Source organism: Physella acuta, unplaced genomic scaffold (assembly GCF_028476545.2).
Source record: "Physella acuta isolate Inbredline_101_S28 unplaced genomic scaffold, ASM2847654v3 ptg000676l, whole genome shotgun sequence".
NCBI classification, from domain to species: domain Eukaryota; kingdom Metazoa; phylum Mollusca; class Gastropoda; family Physidae; genus Physella; species Physella acuta.
The window spans coordinates 62,777-87,366 of NW_026732195.1; the positions used below are offsets into that span (position 1 = coordinate 62,777).

The 24,590-nt window shown below is 34.7% G+C and overlaps 2 protein-coding genes across 4 annotated transcripts; one reads left to right on the top strand and one right to left on the bottom strand.

Moving 5' to 3' along the window:
- Positions 1 to 1,152: 1,152 nt before the first annotated feature.
- On the bottom strand, positions 1,153 to 15,249 carry LOC131949166 (NADH-cytochrome b5 reductase 3). 3 transcript variants are annotated; one of them, XM_059310957.1, is made up of 9 exons: positions 15,148 to 15,249; positions 5,884 to 6,039; positions 5,645 to 5,717; positions 5,369 to 5,475; positions 4,739 to 4,868; positions 3,810 to 3,893; positions 3,462 to 3,547; positions 2,946 to 3,045; positions 1,153 to 2,247 (listed from the first exon to the last, which is right to left on the bottom strand). In XM_059310957.1, exons 1-9 carry the CDS (start codon positions 15,172 to 15,174, stop codon positions 2,075 to 2,077), a joined length of 936 nt encoding a protein of 311 aa, XP_059166940.1. In that variant the 5' UTR covers positions 15,175 to 15,249; the 3' UTR covers positions 1,153 to 2,074. The 3 variants fall into 3 exon arrangements, with proteins under 3 accessions (XP_059166940.1, XP_059166941.1, XP_059166938.1); XM_059310958.1 differs by lacking the exon at positions 15,148 to 15,249 and adding an exon at positions 8,529 to 8,657; XM_059310955.1 differs by lacking the exon at positions 15,148 to 15,249 and adding an exon at positions 8,520 to 8,656.
- Positions 15,250 to 16,480: 1,231 nt separating this feature from the next.
- LOC131949155 (uncharacterized protein DDB_G0283697) lies at positions 16,481 to 24,321 on the top strand. The gene is made up of 7 exons (XM_059310931.1): positions 16,481 to 16,672; positions 18,916 to 18,973; positions 19,323 to 19,423; positions 19,628 to 19,713; positions 19,836 to 19,936; positions 21,551 to 21,666; positions 22,057 to 24,321. The coding sequence occupies exons 1-7, from the start codon at positions 16,607 to 16,609 to the stop codon at positions 23,119 to 23,121; spliced, it is 1,593 nt and encodes a 530-aa protein (XP_059166914.1). The 5' UTR covers positions 16,481 to 16,606; the 3' UTR covers positions 23,122 to 24,321.
- Positions 24,322 to 24,590: the final 269 nt, after the last annotated feature.

Consider the following 24,590-nt stretch of genomic DNA (forward strand, 5'->3'; position numbering starts at 1 on the left):
AAATCTCGTCAACTGTCGCACAGGTAAAAATGGGTCATATGACTAAAAATAGCTTGTCACGCAGTTATTTGAAAAAAATAAAGCGTTAACCAATCCTGTCCTAATAGAAATAAGTAATCTCCCCCAGTAGCGTCACAAGGCCCGAGCAGGGGTAGTACCACACCGGGTGACATTACCATAGGCTACCTGTTTTATAAGAAATCATTTTTGTAGGCCTAATATATTGCTAGCACTCCTCCATAATACTATACCGGCAAGCAATGTTTCTTTCCGAATTTTCCTCCATTGGGGGGGGGGGGGGGGGGGGGTGGGAGAATTCCGAGGTTTGGGCGGACACAGGTAAAAGTATATATTTTCTATATAACCCCCCCCCCCCCCCACAAAGAGAGGCCCGTGAGAAACTGTGCCGGCGGCAAGGTAGGTCGAGAAAAGGATCATGAAGTGTGGGCAACCCACTATCTCTTCATTGCAAGCATAGGTACGTGCCTCAAAGAGGAATCTCTGGCATATTCTGGGCGTGTATCATTTGTCTCACGAGATATAATGGGCCATATATATGGGGTCTGCATTATATGCCTATGATATATATATATGTATATATATATATATATATATATATATATAGGTATTTGAAAATTTGTCGAATAAGGTTCAACCCCTACTTATATAAGACCAATATTTCACAAATACTGGACCTATGATAGAAAGTGAAATTTTTCTGATACTATTGTTGCCAACATAATGGAACAGATGGTGATAAGACAATGAGATTGAGAGTTGATTTCATATGGCTCAAAGGTACATAATGACTTAAAGTGGGTTGTTCAAGACCAGGTATCACTTTATCTGTCTTATAGAATGTAGTAGAAATGTAGATAATAAAAAATTTTAAAATGTGTTTTTTAAAAATGCATAATACAAATTAAAATTCAGTATAGAAAATTTAAAGTGATGTCATTTATGGATCTCTTATCCATTGTGTTCCACAGGATTTCTTTACTCAAATAAAATAATTTCAATTAGAAAATATATAATTTTATAAACTAGTTTAAGTAGGGCAAAAGTAAAAATGTATACAAATGACAAATTTAAATGCTTGTATCCAATCAGGCAAGTCCTCCTACTTGATAGAGTCAAAGAACAAAAGGCAATCAAGTGGATTTTTGTTTATTTTGAAGCATTTTGTTTTACATGTGGCCTTAAGAAAAACTGTCTATACACTTTCACCAATATAAGCTCTTTGCAAACTTTTTATACTTAATGTGATAAGTAAAAGCTTTTAGATGACAATTCACTTTTAAAAATCTTGAGAAATCTAAGCAAGTTATAAGTTAATAATTATTTAAACAGAAAACCATTAAAATCTGTAAGAAAGAGTAATTAAAAGTTATGTTTTTAGAAAAGACAAGTTTTATTTAACCACAACCAGTTCCTAACACATAAAAAACTGAATTGTTTAGTTTTTTATGTTAAAATAATGTCAATACAAAAATATAAAAACATAAGAATTTAATAACTATTTTTTTATAATATATAAATCAATAATGATTTATACAAAGACAAAAACATCAGAAAAAAAACAAAACAAATCAAACCTGAGCTGAATCCAGTTTCATTTATAAACATAAAACCTAATCCATTGAAATGTTTGATAGTTCTTAACCTAAAACTGATACAACATTAATAATAATCCTACTGGTAATACACTGCCATTTGCAATGGATACAAAAACAATTTTTTATACATACAGCACAACATGCAAAATTTAAATAATATTCCATTAATTTAAAGCTAAAATAAAATAGAAAGATATCCTTTGACAAACATTTTACTGGTAAGGAAGCATTATGTTGAATACTACAACTGCAACAAGACACGTCTCCTCTTTGCAATCAAGAGTATTGTCTTAATTATGCATAGACAAATTTTTAAAATAGTTTTTTTACACAGAATTTTTTTTCTTTATCATTAGACGTAGTTTCCACAAGAAACAAAACAAAAATTCTGAATTAAAACAGAGCAATAACGTGCAACTTTCAGCAGACTAGGGCCCCAAATGGTTGGTTTGAATAATTTAGTAGCTAAATCTGGACTCTGGGTTGTATCCTAACTTGTCCAGGCTTGGAATGCAAGCAAAGTTAATCATTGGGGGAGGTCCACACATTAGGACCACAGTGTCTGGTCCGGGGGGAGGCAGGTGTTGGCTGATCATCTCATCATTCACAAAGCCAGAGCTGTACTTCCAGCCTGTATGGATGGATAGGAAGATTCACCTTTTACTTTTTAATAAAATTCTAATTATTATTCAAGCAATTATTGGCATACAGGATTCAAAGTAACTAATAAATTTGACCATGCACATTTTTTATTTTGCAAAAATAGTATGTGACCATTGACAATTATAAAACAAAACTAAAGTGTAATTCATTTTTTTAGTGCAAAAATATGTCAACATTTCAAATTATAAAAATACAAAAAGTTTAATACATTAGCTTTAAAAGTAAATGACACATTATTTCACACACATATTGCCAATTCTTTGTAGTTGTAAAGAATTCCACTTTCACATTATCTACTTCCATAATAATAAACAAAAGCTATTTTTATAAATCCCCAAAGGTAACTTGAATTCAGTGGCGAAGCCAGGGTCGTCTCAAGGGGGGGGGGGGGGGTGGGGGTGTGTGTGTGTGTGTGTGTGTGTGTGTGTGTGTGGGGGGGGGGGGGGTGTTGTTCCAATTTTTACCCGGGGACAAACTTTCAATTTGCACCCCCCCCCCAGACTTTTGATTTACATCCCCCTCATATTTTATATATATCGAGGGGTCTATGGGGGGGGGGGGGTGTATGACCCCCCTGCCTACACCACTGCTTGAATTCACACATTTCTAAACTGTCCAGAGCATGTGTCTGACTGAACACATCAGTAAACATTAAATGTCAAGTACCTGCTTCAGGTCTGTCCAAGGTATACCACAGGTGGAAACGATTGGGATGCTCGTTTTGGATCTCATCCAGCTCAGGACGTAACAAAATATCTTTCTCTGTCTGTAAACAAACAATTGTACTACAATAATAAGCTAAAACTGCAAATAAACAATTGTAAGACAATAATGAGCTAAAACTGTAAATAAAAAATGGTACTACAATAATCCGCAATAAACTGTAAATAAACTATTCTACCACAATAATGAGCTAAAACACAAAATGTTATTTTTAAAAATTAAACCTATTTACTATTTCATTTTCTTTCCTAATTAGGAATTATATTTTGCACAACATTAACATTTTTAGAAACAAATCTTTTTAAGTTTTCCCCCCTCAAATAACCATACATTTTATAAAGTGGATTTCATTGCATTACCATTTTGCAAGGTTTCATTTAATGATTAAACAAAAAATTATATTAATTATATGTAGGCTATTTAGCATTCAGTTCAACATCTTTGAATGATGAGACTTACCTGATTAGCAAAGATGAGCCACAGGTCAGTTTTGTCTTCAGGATCCTTAAACACCTGTCTAACAAGCTGCAGCATTGGAGTGATACCTGAACAAAATTTAAATCTCACATTTCAATCAAAGCTTACTGGAGTAGGGGAGTAGGCCCTATAATGGAAGTGGGCATGCTAAAAAATAACAAATGCCAACATCTAAATAAACATAAAGTAACAATTTAAACTTCACTTATCAATCAAAGCTTACAGGAGTAGGCCCTATAATGGAAGTGGGCTTGCTAAAAAAATTGAAGCCAACATGAGTATTAACAAAATTAAATCAAATAATGCAGAATAAAGGCAGAATAAAATTACCAGTTCCTCCAGCAATCATTCCAACTTTCTTGGCTGTTTTTGTTTGTGGTTCAGCTTTCTTGTCTGGTCTAATCTTGAAGTTACCTGTTGACAATTCATAACAAACTGTTAACATGTTCACAACATAATATTTCATTTTTAACTTCCACTGCTAAAGAGCTACTGAACAAGGTTATATACTAGATTGTGTATTGATTTTCTGAATCCTAGTGTTAATAAATAGAGTAACTACATATGAGGTAAATATAATACATTGCTTAATGATAGTTTCCTATGAAGTTAGCTGCGAGCCAGTGGGTAAGGTGGGGATTGTCTAACAATGAAATAGTAAACGATGAAGATAAGGCCAGTAGTTCATATTTTTTTAATCACTGGTTCCCTTTCCTAACATTGGCAAGACATATGTATAAAAAATCAGTCTAAAAATAGCAAGTTATTTACCCTATCTTATTTATATCCTACAAAATTATTACTCATTCCCCTTATGCTGGTGAAATTTTGTGAACTATTAGTTTACAAAGCCTAACATACCCAAATACAGAAACAAGGTATAATCTGACAGCTAGCTAATACATTAACTTAGACCAAGGGTAACTATTTTACTTCTGTTTACAAATAATTTACAGATACTGTTAACCATAACTGTCACAATAAGATTCATGACATCCTATGAGGTAGTAGAACATAAAAAAATATGTAGGCTATATCTTTAAAAAAAATGATTATGTAAAACATTATGTACTGGTTATGTGTAAACTAGTATCTCACCGCTACCTATTTTAACTTCTGTTTACAAACAATTGGTTTATTTTATATAATTGTCACAATCAGAATTATGACATCCTAGCAAATTTATATGTGGTAGTTGAGCATAAAAAAATGATTCTGTAAAATGTAATGTACTGGTTATGTGTAAACTAGTACCTCACCTCTACCTACATACTGCAGGAGACCATTGGGTCCCCTAACATCTATGTAGTCACCAATGTCCATGTTCTCAAGATACTGAGACATTTTCCCACCTTCTGGGAATTTAGGATGTACATTCTTGAAGTACACCTGTAGAAAAATAATAATTGCAGGAACTATTCAAAATAAATATACATGTGATCAGCACTTTTTTTTAAACCCCTAAGACTCGACAAAATGATTTTGCTTTAATTTTATTTGCCAGTAAATAATTGAAAGTGCAGATTGATGTTCGGAGTGATAAAATCAATCTGACTTGCATCCTAAATGTTTGTCTTAGTGGGAAGGAGTGGTCAACACAAAGCAACTGAAATTTTGGAGTTTGGTTCAGTTTCAATTTGGATTTACATACTTCAGTTCACATGGGTACTTAATGCGAGTCGAAGAAAGTAAAATCAGCTGGGCACGAAGCTGACCACACTATCCCCTCAAAGGCAACGGTCAGAGAAACAGTTGAAATCTAATTCATCTGCCCCAAGGATATTCAGTCTGAAAGTACTTTACCTTTTTGTTTGATTTTAATTAAAAAGAATAATTTCCATGCAATATTTTTGTAAAGACAGCAACTAAAAAAAAAGACGAGTGATCACCTTTACAACAAGATCCATGAACCCTTTATCATCATCACTGGATACAGGTGTGTAAGGACGGATAACAAGCTGCCCATCAATACGAGCAGTCAGGTAAATGTGTTGGCCTGGTACAGAAAAATATATTTTAGAAAATTCATGCTTAATTAATTATACACAAACTATTATAACATTGAATAAACGATATGCTAAGCATATCATATACTAAATATATCATACATTAAATAAAGTATAGGCCAAATTAACTTTTCATTAATTAATTAAAATAAATCTTACCAACTGGGAGACCAAGTATGTGGTCTGGTGTAGGAAGAGCAAATCTGAATTTACGTGTGTCATGGCTAATGTTCTGTTGGGAAAAGGGATTTCTTAATTACAATACAACAATTATCAGACAGAAAATATTTTTAAAATATTTAATGTTTTAAATAATTCATTTTTTCTAGACAATTTTTAATTTTAACACTTACTATTGTGTATTAGCCTGATTTATTTTTCAGATCAGGTTTACTTACCTCTTTGTCAACTAATTTCAAAGGATATTTTAGTGTGGGATCCTTTAAAGTAATAGGTGGGCCCTTTTTTTTGGAACCAAAAAGTCCAGGTAAAAATATTTTGGCTAATATTGCTGTCACAGCTACAACACCAACTCCAACCAAAACTGGAACAGTCTGAAACACAGTGAGAACAACAGATGTTATGGTAATTCAGGTGTCTATAAATTGAATATTAAGCAAAAATATAGATCTTGCTAAACAACTCCAAAATATCATACACAGATAGAAGGTGGTATGGTATGGCATAGCTTATGAGATATGACAAATACCACACTAGACTTAATATTGGCAATACCCATACCAAATAAAACTTAACTAAGTCCTAAACTTAAGCCTAAGAAGAAATCAGTTGTCATTTACATAAGCATAAGAAAAAAAAGGAAATTTTTAAGTGGATTTGTTATATGTAATAAAGGGACAAAAAGGTTGGCAACTAGTAGTCTAGCATTAGAGGACACTGCTAAAAAACAACCTAAAACAAAAGGATGATGTAAGGTACAGTTGAGTAAGTATTGTTAGTTTAATCAGCGATATAAAACCAACTCTGTGGTGCTCTTAAACATTTTAGATTTAATTTATAGCAAACACATAAATGAGATAAGAGAAAGAAGTCCAATATGGTATGGACCTATTAATTAACTTACTAAATTTGTGTACTTGTTTTGTTAAGTACTTAACTACAAGACATCATTTTTTAAAATTATTTTTTATGATTATTAAATTATATTTTCTTCACAATGGTGAAATAAAAAAAATCAGTTTTTAAAGTATGTGTAAGCAGCTGTAATATAGCCCATGCTGTGTCAACAACTTTTATCCTTTATTTACTTCTACAACACAATCAAACAAATCATGCAAGTAAACTGAGCCCAGCTGATAGCCAATGACTCATGCAACAAGTATTTTGTACTTGAGGCAGCTGGCATGTTCATTCATCAATTCTGTTTAGGGGCATGTCATGAGTTGCAACTACTGCACACATGCAAGCTGTTTTAGATTAAATTAACCTAAATCTTCTAGGTTGGTAAATGTGTTCGCATTTTTAGGGAAATATGTGTTACAGCTATTGCACACATGCAAGCTGTTTTAGATTAAATTAACCAAAATCTCCTAGGTTGGTAAAATGTGTAGGCAAACATGAGTTTCCATGCACATAAGTAGTTTAACATTACATTATATACATAAGCCTAAATCTTTTAGGGTGGTAAAATGTGTAGACTGGAGAGAAAAAGCTATAAACAGCTCAAATACTACAATGCACATTAAAATGGTTAAAACTAATACAGAAACAAGTGTCAACTGAACTATTCCTATTTCACTTTTTTAGTGGATAATTGAAAAAAAAAACAGTATAATGGGACATTTCTTATTATGGGTTCCAAAAGGCAGTCTTAATTAAACTTTTATAATGGACTTAGAGAAAAATGGGATGAGGGGTGATTACGTCGCTAGCAAATGGCTAACCTATTATTTATTAATCACAATACACATTTCTTTTAATACAACATACTCCTTTACAAATCAAGATGCAAATAGAAATTTTGAACTTGTGGGGGTGTGTGTGTGTGAGGAAAGGGAGAATGGGGTGTGTGATAAGGTGGTTTTTCCTTAACATGTATGTAATAAAAATAAGGGATTTGTAGGGTGAGTGGAAATATATAGGCTAATTATATAGATCTATGGATGATTATAGATACTAGTGTCCGATGATGGAATCTTCTTTAAAAAGGGGTGTTGGGTTGTTAGTAGTATTCTAATCTCGACTAATTTTATGGTTAGAAATTAGGGTTAGGCGTATGGGTAGGCAGTGACGTAGGCAGGGGGGGTTATGACCCCCCTACCCCCCCCATAGACCCCTCGGTATATATATAAAAAGTATGAGGGGGGTGCAAATCGAAAGTTTGTCCCCGGGTAAAAATTGGAACCCCCCTTGAGACGATCCTGGCTACGCCACTGATGGTAGGACTAGGGTTGGGGTTAGGGACAGGGTTAGCATTGACATTAGCCAGCCATGTGTGCATTTAGTTAACTACCAGTAACCTAACACCCCTTTTTTAAAGAAGATTCCATTATCATTCTCTCGATCTATGTTCATTCTATTCAATTATTCACATGAATACTATTAATATTAGTGTCACTTATCTACTAGAACTAGACCTAAGTTTACAAAGGAATAGGTAGAATCTATAAGCACTGAAGCAGTATTAGTATTACTATTACTATTACAGTAATACTTAAATTTTGACTAGATCTAGTTTAGTTTTAGTGTGAATTCACATGATACTAGTCTAGTAGACCTACTAACTAAACCTATTGCAATTTCTGTTGTTATAAACTTATAAAGCGGCACAATTGATTTACGTTAGTGTTAAGTCTAGCGTCTTTGTTGTGATTACAACTACGAATCTTCCAAGTAGAAATGCATGTTTATGACACACCCAGTAAAAGACGAGTTGCGAACGAGCCAGTCAACACCTGAGTATCACTAGATCTATCTACCACATCGCAATCAAAACAAAGCTCAACATTCAACATACAACACAATTCACAATGTTCTGAAAAGATTTAGCAAAAAAATATTAAAATTGCCGTACTACTCTTACTACTGTGCTATAGCCGGAAAGCATGTTTATAAAATTATAAGCAACGTCCTTGACTAGACCAGGTGAAAAACAGCAGCCGGCTGCTGGCGAGAGAAATATTTCCAACGCGAGACCGAGTGTGTAGTGCAGGCGAAGTGTGTTGAACACAGTCGAGGGAACGTACTGTAAAGTTGGATTGGATGTCAAAATGTAATGTACTGGTTTGAAAAAAAAATTTATTTCAACATGCATTGCTGGATCCATTATTACTGTTATTACGAGCCTACATTTCTATAAAATATCTGCAGCCACCAAAAATGCCGGCCAGTTATTTTGATTAGCGCTTTGATGTTTACAAAAGTATCGCCTCGTCAAACCTAAGTAGATAATCTACTATATACTTGACCACCCAGTCTACAAAAACAGCCATACCGATAGAGAGAAAAGTACTCGATACGACCGTGATGTGTTTACCCGTGATCGGGGGGGGGGGGGGGGGTAGACTTTCTTCGGGGGGTGCCCTTCCCCCCCCCCCCTCCCCCCCCTCCCGAGATGCCTGGATGAAACTCTGCCCGTGATATTTTTATTTATTTCATAAAATCTAAAATGTAGACAGTTTCTTCCAGACATCTCTTCGGGTCTACCGCCCCCCCCCCTGAACGAGATGGATTTTATATAGTAAACATACACTTTTACTAGTGCTCCCCCCCCCGGAGAAAAAAGTCTGGAAGAAACACTGGATGTAGAATTAAGCATAAGGGGGTCGTTCATAAATGACATCACATTCGTAGGTGGGGGTCCGTAATTTTGTGACGGTGTGTGATGTGAGGGAGTGGTTCCGATGGTTGACGTCACACTTTTGAGTTATAAAAAATCAATGTTAGAAAACGAGATTTAGCAATTGTTTCGCGTTATAGAAAACGGTTTTAATAAATTGTAATAGGAATTTATTAAAATACTCTATGTTGAAAGAGTTTTTGGAAAAATATCGATGTTTTAAGAAAAATTCAACTGCAATTTTTGAGGGGGGGGGGGGGGGGTGTAGGCTGAGGTGTTACGTCATTTTAGGGGGAGGGGGTCTGGCTTTTTGTTACGATGAGTGATGGAAAAGAGGGGGAGGTAAAAATCGTAAAAAAAAAAGCGTGACGTCATTTGACCCCTAAACTGATCGTTCATAAATGACGACACGCTTATATGGTGGGTGGTGGGCCGGATTCATGAAATAAATGCGGATGGGGGGTAGTGTGAATAGCATTGTGACGTCATGTTAAGTGTCCCTTCCACAACCGTCCGTCACAATGTGGGGGGAGGGGGTTTGCGCGGCAGGCGACACACCAAAATTTAAAATAAAGTTAATTTGAATGAGAAACCCAGTATTAGGGACAGGATGATACTGTTGATATCTTTGTGGGCTGGGATGACACCAAATGTTAACTGCCTATAATTTCTTCAGTAGATCCTATATCTATTAGATATCACCAGCAGAAGGGGACGCCACCCTGTGCCATCCGACCTAGTGACCCTACTGATCCGTGTACTGAGTATTCAATGTTCACCAAGCTCAGTTAATATTTTAGTTAAAAAATTACTGTTTAAAAAACATATAATTACAACTTCAGGGAAAGGAGGGGGGGGGGTGTATGGTGATTTGTGGTATTTAAGGAGGATGGGTGCCTGACTTTTTGCTACATTATGTGAAAATCAAGAACACAGCTTTATCACATACTCACATAGAGTATAAATGATGTCTCACACATACTTACATAGGACATAAATGAATTCTCACACAGGGTATAAACGATATCTCACATATACTTAATCAAGGTATTAATGATGTACAAAGGGTATAAATGATTCCTCATACATAAAAGGATATAGTTGATGCTCACATATACTCTGATACAGGTTATGACTTTGGTTTTATGCACATATGGAAGGGGTTGAGGACATTTGAAGTAGTACACACTTTATTTTTATCAAAAACATGTTAGGTTTATTAAATATTATTTATCAAGTGGGAGGCAGGGAGACGACACACAGAACTTTGTAACATTATCTTTAGATATCAAAACACAGAAAGAGTCATGCTTAAAAAGTTTGTCTTATGCATTGCTATTAGCTTTGAATACCAATTGTTGTAATTGATATGGTGAAAAACCTGACTGAAGATTCATTCATTATAAATTTAGTACAAGTGACTGTACACCCTTAATCAACAATCTGGAGTGTTTGATTTTTAGCAACGATGTATGCTAAAACGGCTGAGGTGTTAACATACAGATGAGGTGTTAACACAGAGCGGTGTCACGTTTGCATTTTAAAAATGAACTTTTGCATGAATCCAGTTTTTTAAATATTTATTTTATACGAACTGTAATAAAAAAATTTACTCAGCTCTGTAAAAAAAAAACAACTGCTGTCTCAATAAAACAAAGAAAAACTGCATGGGGGGGGGGGGGGGGGTGTAAAGAAAGGAAGCTAAAGTGTGACATCCTTTGGAAATTTTATTTTTGGGGGACAGGTGAGAGTCATTTCATGGCATGTGAAGAATGAGTGTGAAAAAAAAAACATTTATGGCAGACCACTAAGAATAGAATGAGTTATTTTGGGGGGAAAACTATGTTTTCTACACTCTTAATTAGAATGATTCTCATTATTATTACTAATAAATTATGATTTATTACTGTAATTAATATTATTGTCAATTTACAGTGTATACTCAAGTATATCTATATTCAACTATGGATTCCCTTCTGCACTGCTGATTACAAGCTGTACAAGTAACATCCTGTCCCTTGGGTCCATCAGCAGTGTGAAGAGAGGGGTCTGTTACATGGCCAACAGCTGGCTCTTCTCATCTTACCACCCAGCCTTTGTGCTTTTTATATTATTGTTTTAAGTTTATATTTAACTCAATGCAACAAGCCTGCCAGTTGGTTGAGGCCAGGCTGGGGGCTTGCAGAGGCGTAGCAGGAGGGGGGGGGAGCATGTCCCCAGGCGCCGACCTTAGGGGGCGACAAAATGAGTTTTAAAAACAAATTCAAATGTCTTTTTGGCTGCATTTTTGCAGTTTGAGGGGGGTGCAAATAAAAAAGTTGAGGGGGGGTGCAAATTGAAAATTTGCTCCCGATGGGGGCACCGGGAAGGGTCGCTACGCCTTTGGGGGCTTGTTCTTCTAGGGCTGCTAATGCTACTGTAGTACTATCATACTAGATTTGGTAAAATCTTAGTTTAGCGTCGTAAATTCGGCCAAAACTAGTAATGTAGGAGAGAGTGAATTAATGAATATGTCATTAAATATGAGTATATTTTCGTATATTTTGATAAAATATTATAAATAATTGAATAATAGATCACCATTTATGGTTAAATCAATTTAAATATCCTGAAATTAATTTTTATCAACCCTGTTCGAGATAGTAAATTTGCTATTAAAAACAGCAGCCATCTTAAGAAATTGTTATTTAGAGTAGCTCCCCTTTTATTTCTATTCGTATGAAAATGTATTTAAATATGATTGTCTTGTTGTATAGTCCGTATTACAAAGCATTTTTTTTTTAAGTCTGCTCTTTAAAAACTTAATTTTCTAACAAACAACTTTATTAATTCTAGAAGCATTGTGAGATGCAACTTGTATTCATTTATTAAATCACGTTTTTTTTTTACTAATGTTAATTTGATCTTACTATTACTATATAGTTTGAGTTTTTTCTTATTGTTTGAATGTTCACTATTTTCATTTCAGGTTTTTCTTTTCATCAATTAGTAATTCTATCGTAACTTATGACATTTTTTGCTTCACTTTACCTTAATTAAACCCCAAACTCCGTCATATTTTTGTTGTCAATGTCACAAGTCATAATGTAAAAAATTACGCTTCACTCTGCCTTATCTAAGATCTCTAACCATAATTTTGACAACATTAAATGTTTGTCATCATTTATATATACAGAGAGACAAAATGTATTATCCACCAGCTTCCCTCGTAAAACATCATCTAAAACAATGAGCCAGTCCACCCCTTAAGTGCGTGTTGTCATTATGGTCGATCGCAAGTCTCCACCTGCCAGACACATGTTGGTTATCCTTTGTTGTCAAATTGTCAAAATCAAGTACACAAGTGAGTGATATGGGGTTGTCCATAAATGATGTCACATATGATTTGCTACGGGAGTGAGTGAAGATTTGTGACGTCAACTCAGGCGGCTTTGCAATTTATGATGTGTCAGTCTCATGAAAGTAGGTGAACGGGGAAAAATACCTAGGTGGTTGATGGAGAACCTCTAGAATGCTTTGTTCAATCAAAATAACGATAAATAAGCATTAGTATACGTATACCTTGCTTAAAACGAATTACCACAAATGTTGCAAGCCTGCTAGTTTAAGACATTCGGCAAAACGGCCGCAACACATTATCCCCGTCAAAAAGGCTTGCCACCAAATGCCTGCCGACGAATAAGCCGCGTCTAATGCGGGGCGTTAGGAATACGGCCATTAGCATGGGCCGTGTTAGAGCACCAGTAGGCTATCGCGCTTTGTAAGATGACGTAAATACTTAAATTCAATTTCGCTAAACTGCGCGAAAATTTAGTAATGTTCCATTGTTTGAGGACATTTATTTTCTTGCACTTAAATTGAAATATCATGTTGACTGTCTGGCTCTTAATTTCCGAATATCACTTTTAATGTATCAAGATTCAGAACTATAATTTACTTTAATATAAGTGTCATCTTATCGTTTATTGTGGTTTTTATAAAGCGCAGAGCAGCTACAAAATCGGGCGGCCATCCTGTTTTCACCTTCTTTTGGAGCTTAATATGGGTAGTCTAATTCTATACGGTGTGAGCTTAATACATTTTTAAAGGGCCGAAAGACTCAAGACAGCAAGCTTGCAGAAATAACTACGTACGTTTAAATGGACGAGTGATAGATGTGTTAGGGGCTGTTTAATGAACACCAACTTATGTAATCATATTAAACGTCGCAAAAGCGTCAAAAAGGCAGTGCTTGTTGTTTTTTTTCTATAAAATTAGCCTAACGGTCGGCAGTACCGCTACATGACGTCACGTGCGAGCGTTAACTCGGTGACGATCTGCTAAGTGGGGGAATGAAAAAGGTGGGGTTCAAGAAATTCGACTCGGCAAGCTTTTTACATTTCTTGACCCTTCTTAATAGTTCTTTCGTCCCCACTGAGAAAATGGATCACCAATGAATGACGCGTCATACTTCTACAGCTGGTCTTTCTCCCACAACCATCCCGTTTTCACGAAAAAAAAAACCTGACCCGTCTCCAAAATCACATCGCTGAGTTCTACTCAACCTCTCCCCACCACAAATCACAATTTCTATCTGAAACAATATGTTCATATGTTTGCTCTGTAATAATGCACGCTGTCATTACTATCTTAAGAGCGACGTCATTTATGAGCGATCTAATATTGATTTGCTTACTGCAAATAAAGTGTTCAAAAGTTCGACCTCCCAACAATTAAGTCTGATAAGGTCTATTAGTAATTCATGTCAACTATATTAAAAAAAAAGAAAAATTACTATACAGGGGGTCATCCATAAATGACGTCACGCTTTTTATGACGATTTTTACCTCCCCCCCCCCTCCCATCCGTCACAAAAAGCCAGACCCCCTCCCCTAAAATGACGTCACACCTCAGCCTACAACCCCCCTCAAAATTGCAGTTGAATTGTTTTTAAACAGCTTTATTTTTCCAAAATCTTGTCTGAACTCTGTCAAAATAGAGTATTTTAATCAATTGTTATCACAATGTATTAAAAGTTTTTTAAAACGCAAAATAACGTCTATAATTCGTTTTGTAACATTGCTTTTTTAAAATGCAAAAGTGTGACGTCGCACCATCTGAACCCCTCCCCCTCATCACACAACGTCACAAAATTACGGACCCCCCTCCCCCTACGAGTGTGACGTCATTTATGGACGACCCCCCCCCCCGGCATATATTAAAACAATACAAAACAATCATATTAAACCACAAAATCAACACAAAAGACATGCGAATAGACAATTTATTGTTTTTAAAACATGGCCGCTGCTTGTATTTACTCATTGTTGTCTCGAATGGGGTAGTTTAAAGTTTATTCCAGGATATTTAATTATTTATGACTGGTTTGGTCTTGGATTGTGATTTGTTATTCAATTATCTGTTATATTGTGTAAAATATGACATAAATATGGCCAAATGAAAGAAATATTCACTAGTTACCTTCATCGCACATTACTAGATCTAGCTACGTTGGAATTTACGACGCTAAACTAAGATTTTACCCTAGATTTATATTTATATTACTATGACCTAGATCTATGTCTATGATGCTAGGCCCTAGCAATTTTTTTTATTTTTTATCCTTCATCCCCTAGCAGCTAGGGATACAAAAACAAAGGGCGAAAGGGTCTATTCAAAATATCAACCTCGAAAATGATGAATGAATGAGTGAGAGTCGTTCTGTCGGCGAATACCGATCGGCGATCTGTCTAGATTTAAGTCTAGAATCTAGCTAGAACCTAAGAAAAAAGGTTTTCTTAAAAAAAAAAACTAGTTACCCGACTTAAATAATTGCAGATTTAAATCTAGCGAAAAAAAAAAAACAACAATCAAAATTGCTTACCAGTAAATCGCTTTTAGATTCTCCCATTCTAAAACTTCGTTGCACTCACTACAGACTGGGAGTACAGACACTATGGTAAAGCGACTCAAGCGTCTAAACGCCGAAGGCCACAATCATGCGATAAAATATTTATCACGTACGCCGCTTTCTATTGGTTTACAGGTCGTCCAACATTTAGTGTTGTGTTATCTATTTATACGTAGATTCTAGACTAGGTCTAGATTTCTAGATCTAGATCTGTAAAATGTAACTTATGTTTCTTTTGGCCATCATACACAAAACATGGGAGTATTTTTATTAGCAGTGCAACAATAAACTTTTTCTAGACCTAGGTGTGGACTGTTAGGCTGCATGGTAATACCCAAGGATTCTTTTGGACATTTTTCACATTTTTCTCTTTATAAATTCTTTTTCTTGGGGGGCAGAGTTTCTTCTACCCCCCCTTTCCGAACGAAATGGAATTTATATAGAAAATATATAACTTTTAACAGTGTCCGCCCCCCCCCCGAAAATTTCAAGTACCCCTCCCCCCGGAGAAAAAAGTCTGGAAGAAACACTGCTTGGGGAAGGATTGGGATCGCTTCGGGGCTGCCCCCCTTCCCTCGAAGAGATGGATGAAAGAAAATCTATTAACAGGTTTAGATTTAGGGTTAGATCTTTATGATCCAAAGACATGATTTGAGCAATTAGGGAGCATTCGATTTGGTCTATATAGATTAATAAATATAACTTTCTGATGTAAACGCTAAACCCACCATTGAAGGTTTCACAGTGGTTTTTTCTTTCTTGCTGCTGCATATAGAGTGAATTTTTACTGTTTAGAGTGGGTCACTGTTTTTTTTTAAAGTGAGCTACAGCGTGTTCAAAAGTAACTCACTGTTTCTTCAGTCCAGCTGTGTCCCTCTCAGTCTCAGGGGCATAGGCAGCTGGAGCGCTCCCTTCTGAGAAAATTTTCAGGACAGTGGCACCCTATTCCGACTAAACCTGTAATACAAGCTCCAACTATTTGTAAAGAAAAAAAAACAACCTCGCCATTTAGAAATTATGAACGTGAAACTGTCAAATATGTAGTAATTAAAAGTAATTATCAAAGTCTTATGACGCTACACACGTATTCGTCTTTGCATCATTGGCGTCAGATAAACTGTTTGTGTCAGCTTATGTGTTTCTTCTATCCTTTACCTACGAATTTCTATTTTGGACATAAAATAAAAATAGATTTTTTGAGTCATCATGATTCATAACATATTATATTAAGGTCTTCGAAGATTAATTAAACTTTTTTTTTTTTTTTTTGCAATCCGAGATAGATCTAGAATATACCGATTTCGGTATTTAGGAAATCCAGTTTTCTGAATTACTTCCTAAATAAAATAATTTTACAACGTTTCTTGGAGGACAAGATTGTGAAAACTTCTGTTGCTTTTTAAATTTCTAAATTCAATACAGATCTACAAGCATGAGGGAGTATCGAGACTATGGAAGCTCCATAATTCCTAAATTATTTCACATCTTTCATGGCGAGGTAACGACGAAACTAGAATTCAAGACTAGACTAGACCAGCCTCTACCAAAAAAAAAAAAAAAAATGGCTGACCGACGGTTCTTTTCATCTTAAATAAATATTAATAAAAATATAAAAAAATTGACTATAAAGTAGTAGCGACGTTCTAATCTCTTGAGACTGGTATAACACACAAACCGTCACCAATAAATTAGCCTACTAAACTAACTACTTACTACTAGATCTATTTGAGATTCTAGATAGAGATTCTAATTTTCTATGTCTAGAAATCTACTAATAAACTGCACGGTTGTGGAGTGTGGAGTCTTAGAGCAGACTAGACTAAGATTTCTAAGAATGTCTAACTCTAACACTAAGAATGACTAAGATTATCTTCTAATCTAGATAGATCTATCTAGATCTCTCTAGCTAGAATACTCTTGATCTAGGGACTAGTAATTCTAGTTGTAATGCAACATACTGAAAGTTTCAAGTTAGGTTTCATACCATTTCACCTCTTCTGACTTGTTGGGTGGCATCCTCATTTTTTTGGTAAAATAAACATGTGGTGAGATTGCAACCAAACAGCTGAGTTTTGATTTTAAAATGCATATGTTAAATGTTACTTCCAATTGTTTGGACCCTGTTAATCACCTTTTGAGGGTCGGCCTAGATTCTAAGATCTACTTCTGTAGATCCATAGCTTTCAATTGTTGTGTCCAGATTACAATTGAATATCATCTCTAGCAGCCACGTTATAAACTAATTTTTAGAGTTAAGATATAACTCTGAACTGGACTTAACACTACATTTTAGAACTTGATCCTAGTTTAGTTTTAGGTGCTAAATATTTACATAAAATTTATATGAAGGGAGGATACATTGAATATTGACAAGTAAAAGATTAGCCTAATTGTTGTGCTTTTTATATTTTAGCTGATGTTTGGATTCCCTTATGTCTTGCCGGGTTGGCGAAACTTTGTTTATTTTAGTGTTAATAGAGATATCTTTATTTTTAAGGATTCCAAGGAAGAGAAAGTCTGCTGCTGTTTAGGGGCCTCTTTCAGGGTGTGGCTTATTCCCCCATCATCTTGAAGTGTATTTTTTTTTCAACTACTTGTCACATCACACACTATAAATATTAACATTCTTTATTTTTCCCACGTTTTCTTTAACTTGCTTTCGTCTCTGTTTGTTTGTTTTTCCAATCAAATCTTGCGATCGAAATTTCTGGCACTTCCCAGTTAGCTAGCGCGCTGAAATTTTCAGGGAAGCTTTCTTTTGGATGACCATAGAATATTCAATTGTTATTATTACTAAATTGATCAATGGAAACATTTTATTGAGCATTTTAGACCGCTATATAATCTATATATATAATTCTCCTCTGCGAGCCATTAGAAAAAAACCCAGCGACGCGTAGCTAGCCTCTCTCTTGCCGCGCGCAGTGAAGCGAACGATCCCACGTCGCGAGAGGCTTAGGGGCAGATAATTTAGTTTTAACCGACTTTAAACTTACAGGAGGTAACTATTACCACTGGTGGCCAGTTTGGGGGAGACGATATGGTCGAGTGGTTGGGCACACGATTGCTATCCCACTCGACACGGGTTCAAATCTATGTGTTCTAGTCAGTAACGTATTCACACAACGTGTTTTTTACGAGTTGTCTTTTTACGAGTTGTCTTCGTTTACCCAAAAAAAAAAGTGAAAAGATAAAATCGATAGCAAGAGTTCAATGCAAACAAACAGACAAAGACTAAAAAGTAGAAAATAATAATCATTAAAAAAGTTTAAAAAAACCCACATTTTCAAAAACGTGGGGCGCCGTGGTTTTCTTACAGTTTCTAATACTGTTGACTCTCTACAAGCTCCCTAATAAAAGTCAATAGTATTATCTAATCAATAGTAATATAACTTTTACTTCGGCGCCCCACGTTTTTCATCGCTTATAGTAGAGTGATCGCTTGCATTATTGTGATGTATAACATTTATTTTCTACTTTTTAGTTCAATCAGAAAACGTGGGTTTTTAAAAACTTTTTTAATGATTATTATTAAATCTTGTAAGTATACAGATATCAGAATTTTTTAGCCTTCATCCCCTATTTTTCAAAATGTGACCATGTGTACTAATGGATGTAGACTCTCAATGCAGCTTTATATTTTATAGGAAATACTTTTGAAATGATAGTATTGTTATTTTTTTCTCTAAAAGTGATGTACTTACAGAGTTATTGTAACCTATATGTTTGTTTTTTGTTTAGGTTGCCAGCTTGCAATCTTATGGCGCATTTGTTAAAATCCCAGGATGCAGAAAGCAAGGTTAGTGATGTGAATTATGCATACATCAAAAAAAAATCTTTTTTTTCTTTTTACAACAAGTTTGTAATAACAAAATTTGTAAGAAAATTCTTAAATGTTACTAAATAATTGCTGGATGCTATTATTTTCATTATTGTGTTTAAATATTCCATTTCAAAAAGAATTAAAGTCCTTAATCCACTGAAACTTAGATTACCTAATTTTCTCAAAACCTAAAATATGTAAAGCTAATTGCCTAAGTTGTATATTTATTTTGGGGTAAGTGTGGCACAATGTTAGTTCGTTATAAGATTTTGATAAGAGGAAATTAGTAGTGAAAGAGTGTAGTAGTATGTATTTTATATTTTAGGGCTTGTTCACAAGAGTCAGATGTCCAATGGCAGAGTTGATGACCCATCTGACATGGTCACCAAAGGTGATATGGTTTACTGCAAGGTTATTTCTATGGAGGTAAGATTTTTGTGTTAACATTTGTTAAAAAAGAATCCCATCTTAATGTATCTATCTGTTATGCTTACTTGTTTTGTATAAAATTCTTGGCATGTATGTGAAACTATATTTTTAAAATAACATAATATAATTACTTGCAGTAATAAAGGTGAAGGTAGGTGTCTACAGAAAGGTAAATAACACTGTTTAAAATGTTTTTCATAGGGTGATGGAGAAAAAATATCATTGTCCATGAAAGTTGTGAATCAGTCTACTGGGAAAGACCTGGATCCAAATAATGTTCAATCCAAGTAAAATATTCAGCTTTAACTGCTGTTAATCATTCACTTATTTCCTGTTTTTTGTTTAATTCATTAATAATTTCACAATTGCTAAGTATCTCCAGTTTCTTGAAAAATTAATCATTTAACAGTCAGGATGAGAAAAAGCGGCGATCTTGGAATAATAGAGGTCGTAGTAGAATCGACCTTGGTGCAGAATTGAACACAACGTGCCGGCGATGTGGAATGCGAGGTAAGTGCGCCTTAGTTGTTTTCTTAGTTATACAAAGTTTAACAATATTACATAAATATTTTAACAAGTTAAATACTGGTACTGGTATATTGAATTAATTAAGAGTAAAGATTACTTTAGGTATAGCTTTTTTTTCATCTTGTGCAGCAATGCTCCAAAACGGACCAGAGAGTTTGATTATTTATACACTTATTCTAACACCTGCAAGAAATGAGATTTCCCAAGATCACCTTTACAATTTTTCTGATGCCCAGATTTTTTCCTTTGGTGTGATGAATTTGAATAATTTTACAAGAGCCAGATCTACACATTGCAAAGAAGATTTTCATTTTTACAAATCTGATTTATCCTGGTGATTTGAAAGTGTTCCCACTTTGTAAAAAAATTTAAAAGGATTGCCAAATCTTGTGTCTGCCAATGATGAAATATTTTCTTATCTCTACATCAAAGAATGAAAAATTCTCTTGCCTCATCTACAAAGACTGAAATATTCTCTTACATTTACCATCAAGAAAGAAAATTTTCCCTTCATCTACTATCAAGAATGAAATATTTTTTTCATCTATCTTCAAGAATGAAATGTATTCTTGCATCCACCATCAAGAATTACATATTTTCTTGCATTCAGCATCAAGAATGAAGTATTTTTTTCATCTATCTTCAAGAATCAAATGTATTCTTGCCTCCGCCATCAAGAATTACATATTTTCTTGCATCCGCCATCAAGAGTAAAATATTGTTTTCACATCTACCAGCAAGAGAATAATTTTCCTCTTCAGCGGCTTTCTGAACACTTAACTTCAATCAACTGCAGCATGGTATTAAATTCTGGTTTACTACTCCACTAAAATTTTTAATTTAACAAGGCAAGCAGGTTCTCAATCACCTCAACCACCATGAAATGCAGCCGTATCCAGAAGGACCCAAGAAGTATAAATATAATTGGCCCACTGCGATAAAAGATTTATTATGTTTGATTGGTTGGTTTGTGATCCAATGCTCTTTTGGGAGTTACACATTTAGCACCACTTTTTAACTCCTCTGTTTTCCATCACTTAATGGATTTCAAATCTGCTGCAGGTAGAGCTTAGTTTGTTAATGTAATAAAACTATTTGTTTTCAACTTCATGCATCTTGATGAAAATAGATTCCTTAGTTTTTCTCATATTTATTTTTAAAAATAGTTTATAATTTTAATGCAAGATGTTAGTGAGATTATAAATGTGATTTTAATGTTTCCCAACGTTTGGTGTCCTGAAAGAGTTAAAAATAAACTAAATTGCGTGGTTTTAATATATTTTGAGTTAATAATGCGAGTATAGACTAAAAACCTTGGGAAACACTAGCTGACAAATTTTAAAACTGTACAACTGTGCAATCATCAAAATAGCTTAAGGATGTCAAAGAGAAACAGAAAATTAGTGTTATTTTATCTTTATTTTCTTCTTAAAACAAAAGATTCCTTCAAGTAGATTTGATTATTTTAAAATTCTGGGCTTCTTAAAAATTGTTGTAAAAGAAATAAAATTAACATTTTAATTATTGCATTGTTTGTTTACAATGTACATAGGCCATCACATATTTTAAAATATGTTCTTAATTTTTGCTGTGTAGGTCATTTGGCCATGGATTGCTATACAAAGAAAGGTGACAGAGGTTATGACTTAGTTCCTGAAGACGATGAGTCAGGCGATCGCTCCGATGATTCACATAAGAAAAAGAAGAAAAAGGTAAGAGTTAAGTATTTACCATCAAATACTTCAAATAATGTTTGCTGTCACTCAGTGTTATTTTACACACCTTGCCAATTTCTAACTTACATGGAAAAGTTAATAACATGTTCATAGTAAAAATTTACTTTTCTAAAATATCTTTGACATAAAAAATAGCATTATACATTTTAATTAAAGATTCTGTATTATCTAACCAAATACTAAAGGCGTTTTCTGTTATAAATCAAGGTAATGTAGTGATAAACAAATACAACTATTTGTTGTTAGAGATTAAAGCAATGTAGAGATGTTTCATTCAACAACTACACCCTTAATATATTTCACTACTGTAATATTTTTTTAATATAAATAAATTAAATATTTTTATTTTTTTCCTACTGTACATAGGACAAAAAGAAGAAAGAGAAACGCAGGAGGTCAGACAAAAGAAAACATTCAAGCTCAAATTCTGAAAGTGATAACAGCGACTCAGAAGACCAGAAGGGGAAGAAAAGCAAGAAAGAGAGAAGGGCTGATGACAGTGAAGATGAAGCATCCAAGCTGAAGTACAAGAAGGCCGGTGCCTGGGAGGATAGAAAAGAAGCTGGTGCCAGCAATACCAAAGGTGGCAAGGCTGAGAAAAGTTACAGCAGTGAAGAGGAGGGAGAAGATAAAGGTCCAGATAGTGAAGAGCTTTTGTATAAGTCCAGGGGAAGGGAAGCTGGGAGGGGGAGAAGTGACAGCAGGGAGAGAATGAGCAGACCAGGGAAGAGTGATTTCATGGAGAAGGAGAGAGAGAAGAGGAAGCCGTCGAGGAGCAGCTCTGGGAGTGATGATGGGAAGGCAGGCGGGTCGGATCTCGCCAGAAGAGGGGACCAAGATGACCAGTGGTACAGGAAAAAGGAGGCGGATGATAAAACAAGCCCTGGTGCTCGAGACAAAGATGCAGGGAAATCTGGCAGCCAGTGGGACAAGGGTTACGACCAGAAGAGTTCCAGACCTGGCGGCAGTCGGGGTGCGGACGCTTGGGATGACAGGGACAGCGATAGAATGGATAGCCCGGATAAGAAAGACAGGTGGAGCTCTCCAGTCGGATACAAAGAGAAACCATACAGAAGGGAGTTTGACAGGGGCGGGCGGAGAGGCTATGATAATTACGGGCAAAACCGCCGAGGAGGGGATGATGGATGGCATTGGAAGAACAACTTCAGAAGAGGAGGTGGGTTTTATAACAACAGAGGAGGTTATGGTTACAGAGGTAGGAACAGAAGCCGAAGCCCACAGAATTCATATAACAGAAGAGATGGAGGTGGGTTTCAAGGGGTCACGAAAAGAGATTTCAAAGGCACAGGGGGTGACATGGAGATGTATGGGAGAGATAGGAGCAGGGATAGGAAACCGGAAGAAACCAAAGCCAGAAGAAGGACCAGGAGTAGAAGCTTCAGCAGTCGTAGCAGTTCACGCAGTACTTGAGTGTGAGGAATGAGAGAGTGGTTTATTGTTGTGAGATCTGGGTTTGGCTGCACGAGAGGGAATGTGGATGATGCCGATTTATTTCTGTGACTTGTGTATGTTTGTAGTTCCCATTTTTTTAGTCCCTTTTTCGTTTAAGTATTGTAGTAGAGCACGGATGTTCAATTCTTAGAAAAATGCCCCAATAGTTATGACTAAATTTCAGTGCGGCATTTGAATTGCAGTTACTGCAACATATTTTAGAGGTTAAGGAATATGCTTGAACATTTTAGTAAAAAAAAAATTTAAGGCAGTCAAACAGAAAGATTTTTTTTTAATTAACTAATATATAATTGTGTAACCTTTTTTTTTATGTGGGTGAGAATTTTCTCAATTATCGTTTTTTTTTTGGCCCTGCTTATGTAAAGCTTAATTATTCTGAATCTTGATTTTAAAATAAATAGCTTTAATTAGTCATTATAATAGACACATTTCTACCACCCTAAGTAGAAAAAAATCAATTTTTAATGTAACTAACGTGATTAGCTTCTAGTATAGTACATGTTTTATATATATATGACTAATTTAATGTGTTCTTAACTGGTTTTTCTATTATTATGTTGCTTATTTAAAAATAATGTACACATGTAAATTGGTTTAACCTTGTACCAAATTAATGTGTTTGGTATGTTAATAAATATTATTTTACAAGTGTAAAGAACAATGAAGTGTAATCACACTTAAAAATAGCATATGTGTTCTCTTGAATGACACAAAAAAAATCAAGCATTGGCCACACATATCTACTGATGTTGATTAAGCTAAGTTTGGTTTATCTTCTCATGCTAATTTTAATCTTATTTGGTGTATCTTTTGATGTTCAGTTATGTCTTAAATTTGACATTTGTTTTATAAGGGAAAACCTACAATTTATTGCAATGACTACAGAAATACTAATATTTTTGCTGTGTTAATTACTTCATGTCCAACTATCCTATTGCTAGGGGTTGACACTCTTAGCACAGTATTATTTTTTTTGTAAAATAAATTCAATATTTTAAATTACTTGTATATATGTCTCTTGTCACTTATTTTAAACCAGGTACTTGTTACATGGTTTATTGCATTTGCAGTAAAAAAAAATCCTTTATTTTACCAACTAAACACCTTTCTCATTACAAATTTGTTGTATTTAATACAATTATCATTAAACTTGAAAACTGGAATAAGATTTCTTTTGTCTTTTATGTATACACTGTGTATAACTTATAACCAAATCAAGAATTCCCAATCATTTGTGGGTGACACTGTTTTTATAAAACAAAAATTGACCGGTGATCATAATACAACTACAAAAGCCATTTCAATCAAAAAGCCATATTCAACTTTAAAAAAAAAATTATACTCTTATTACTTGACATTTTTTTCTTGTTACTGTATAAAGTTGTGACCTTGCAGAAACTCTTTTGTTACCCATAAGTTGGAAACCC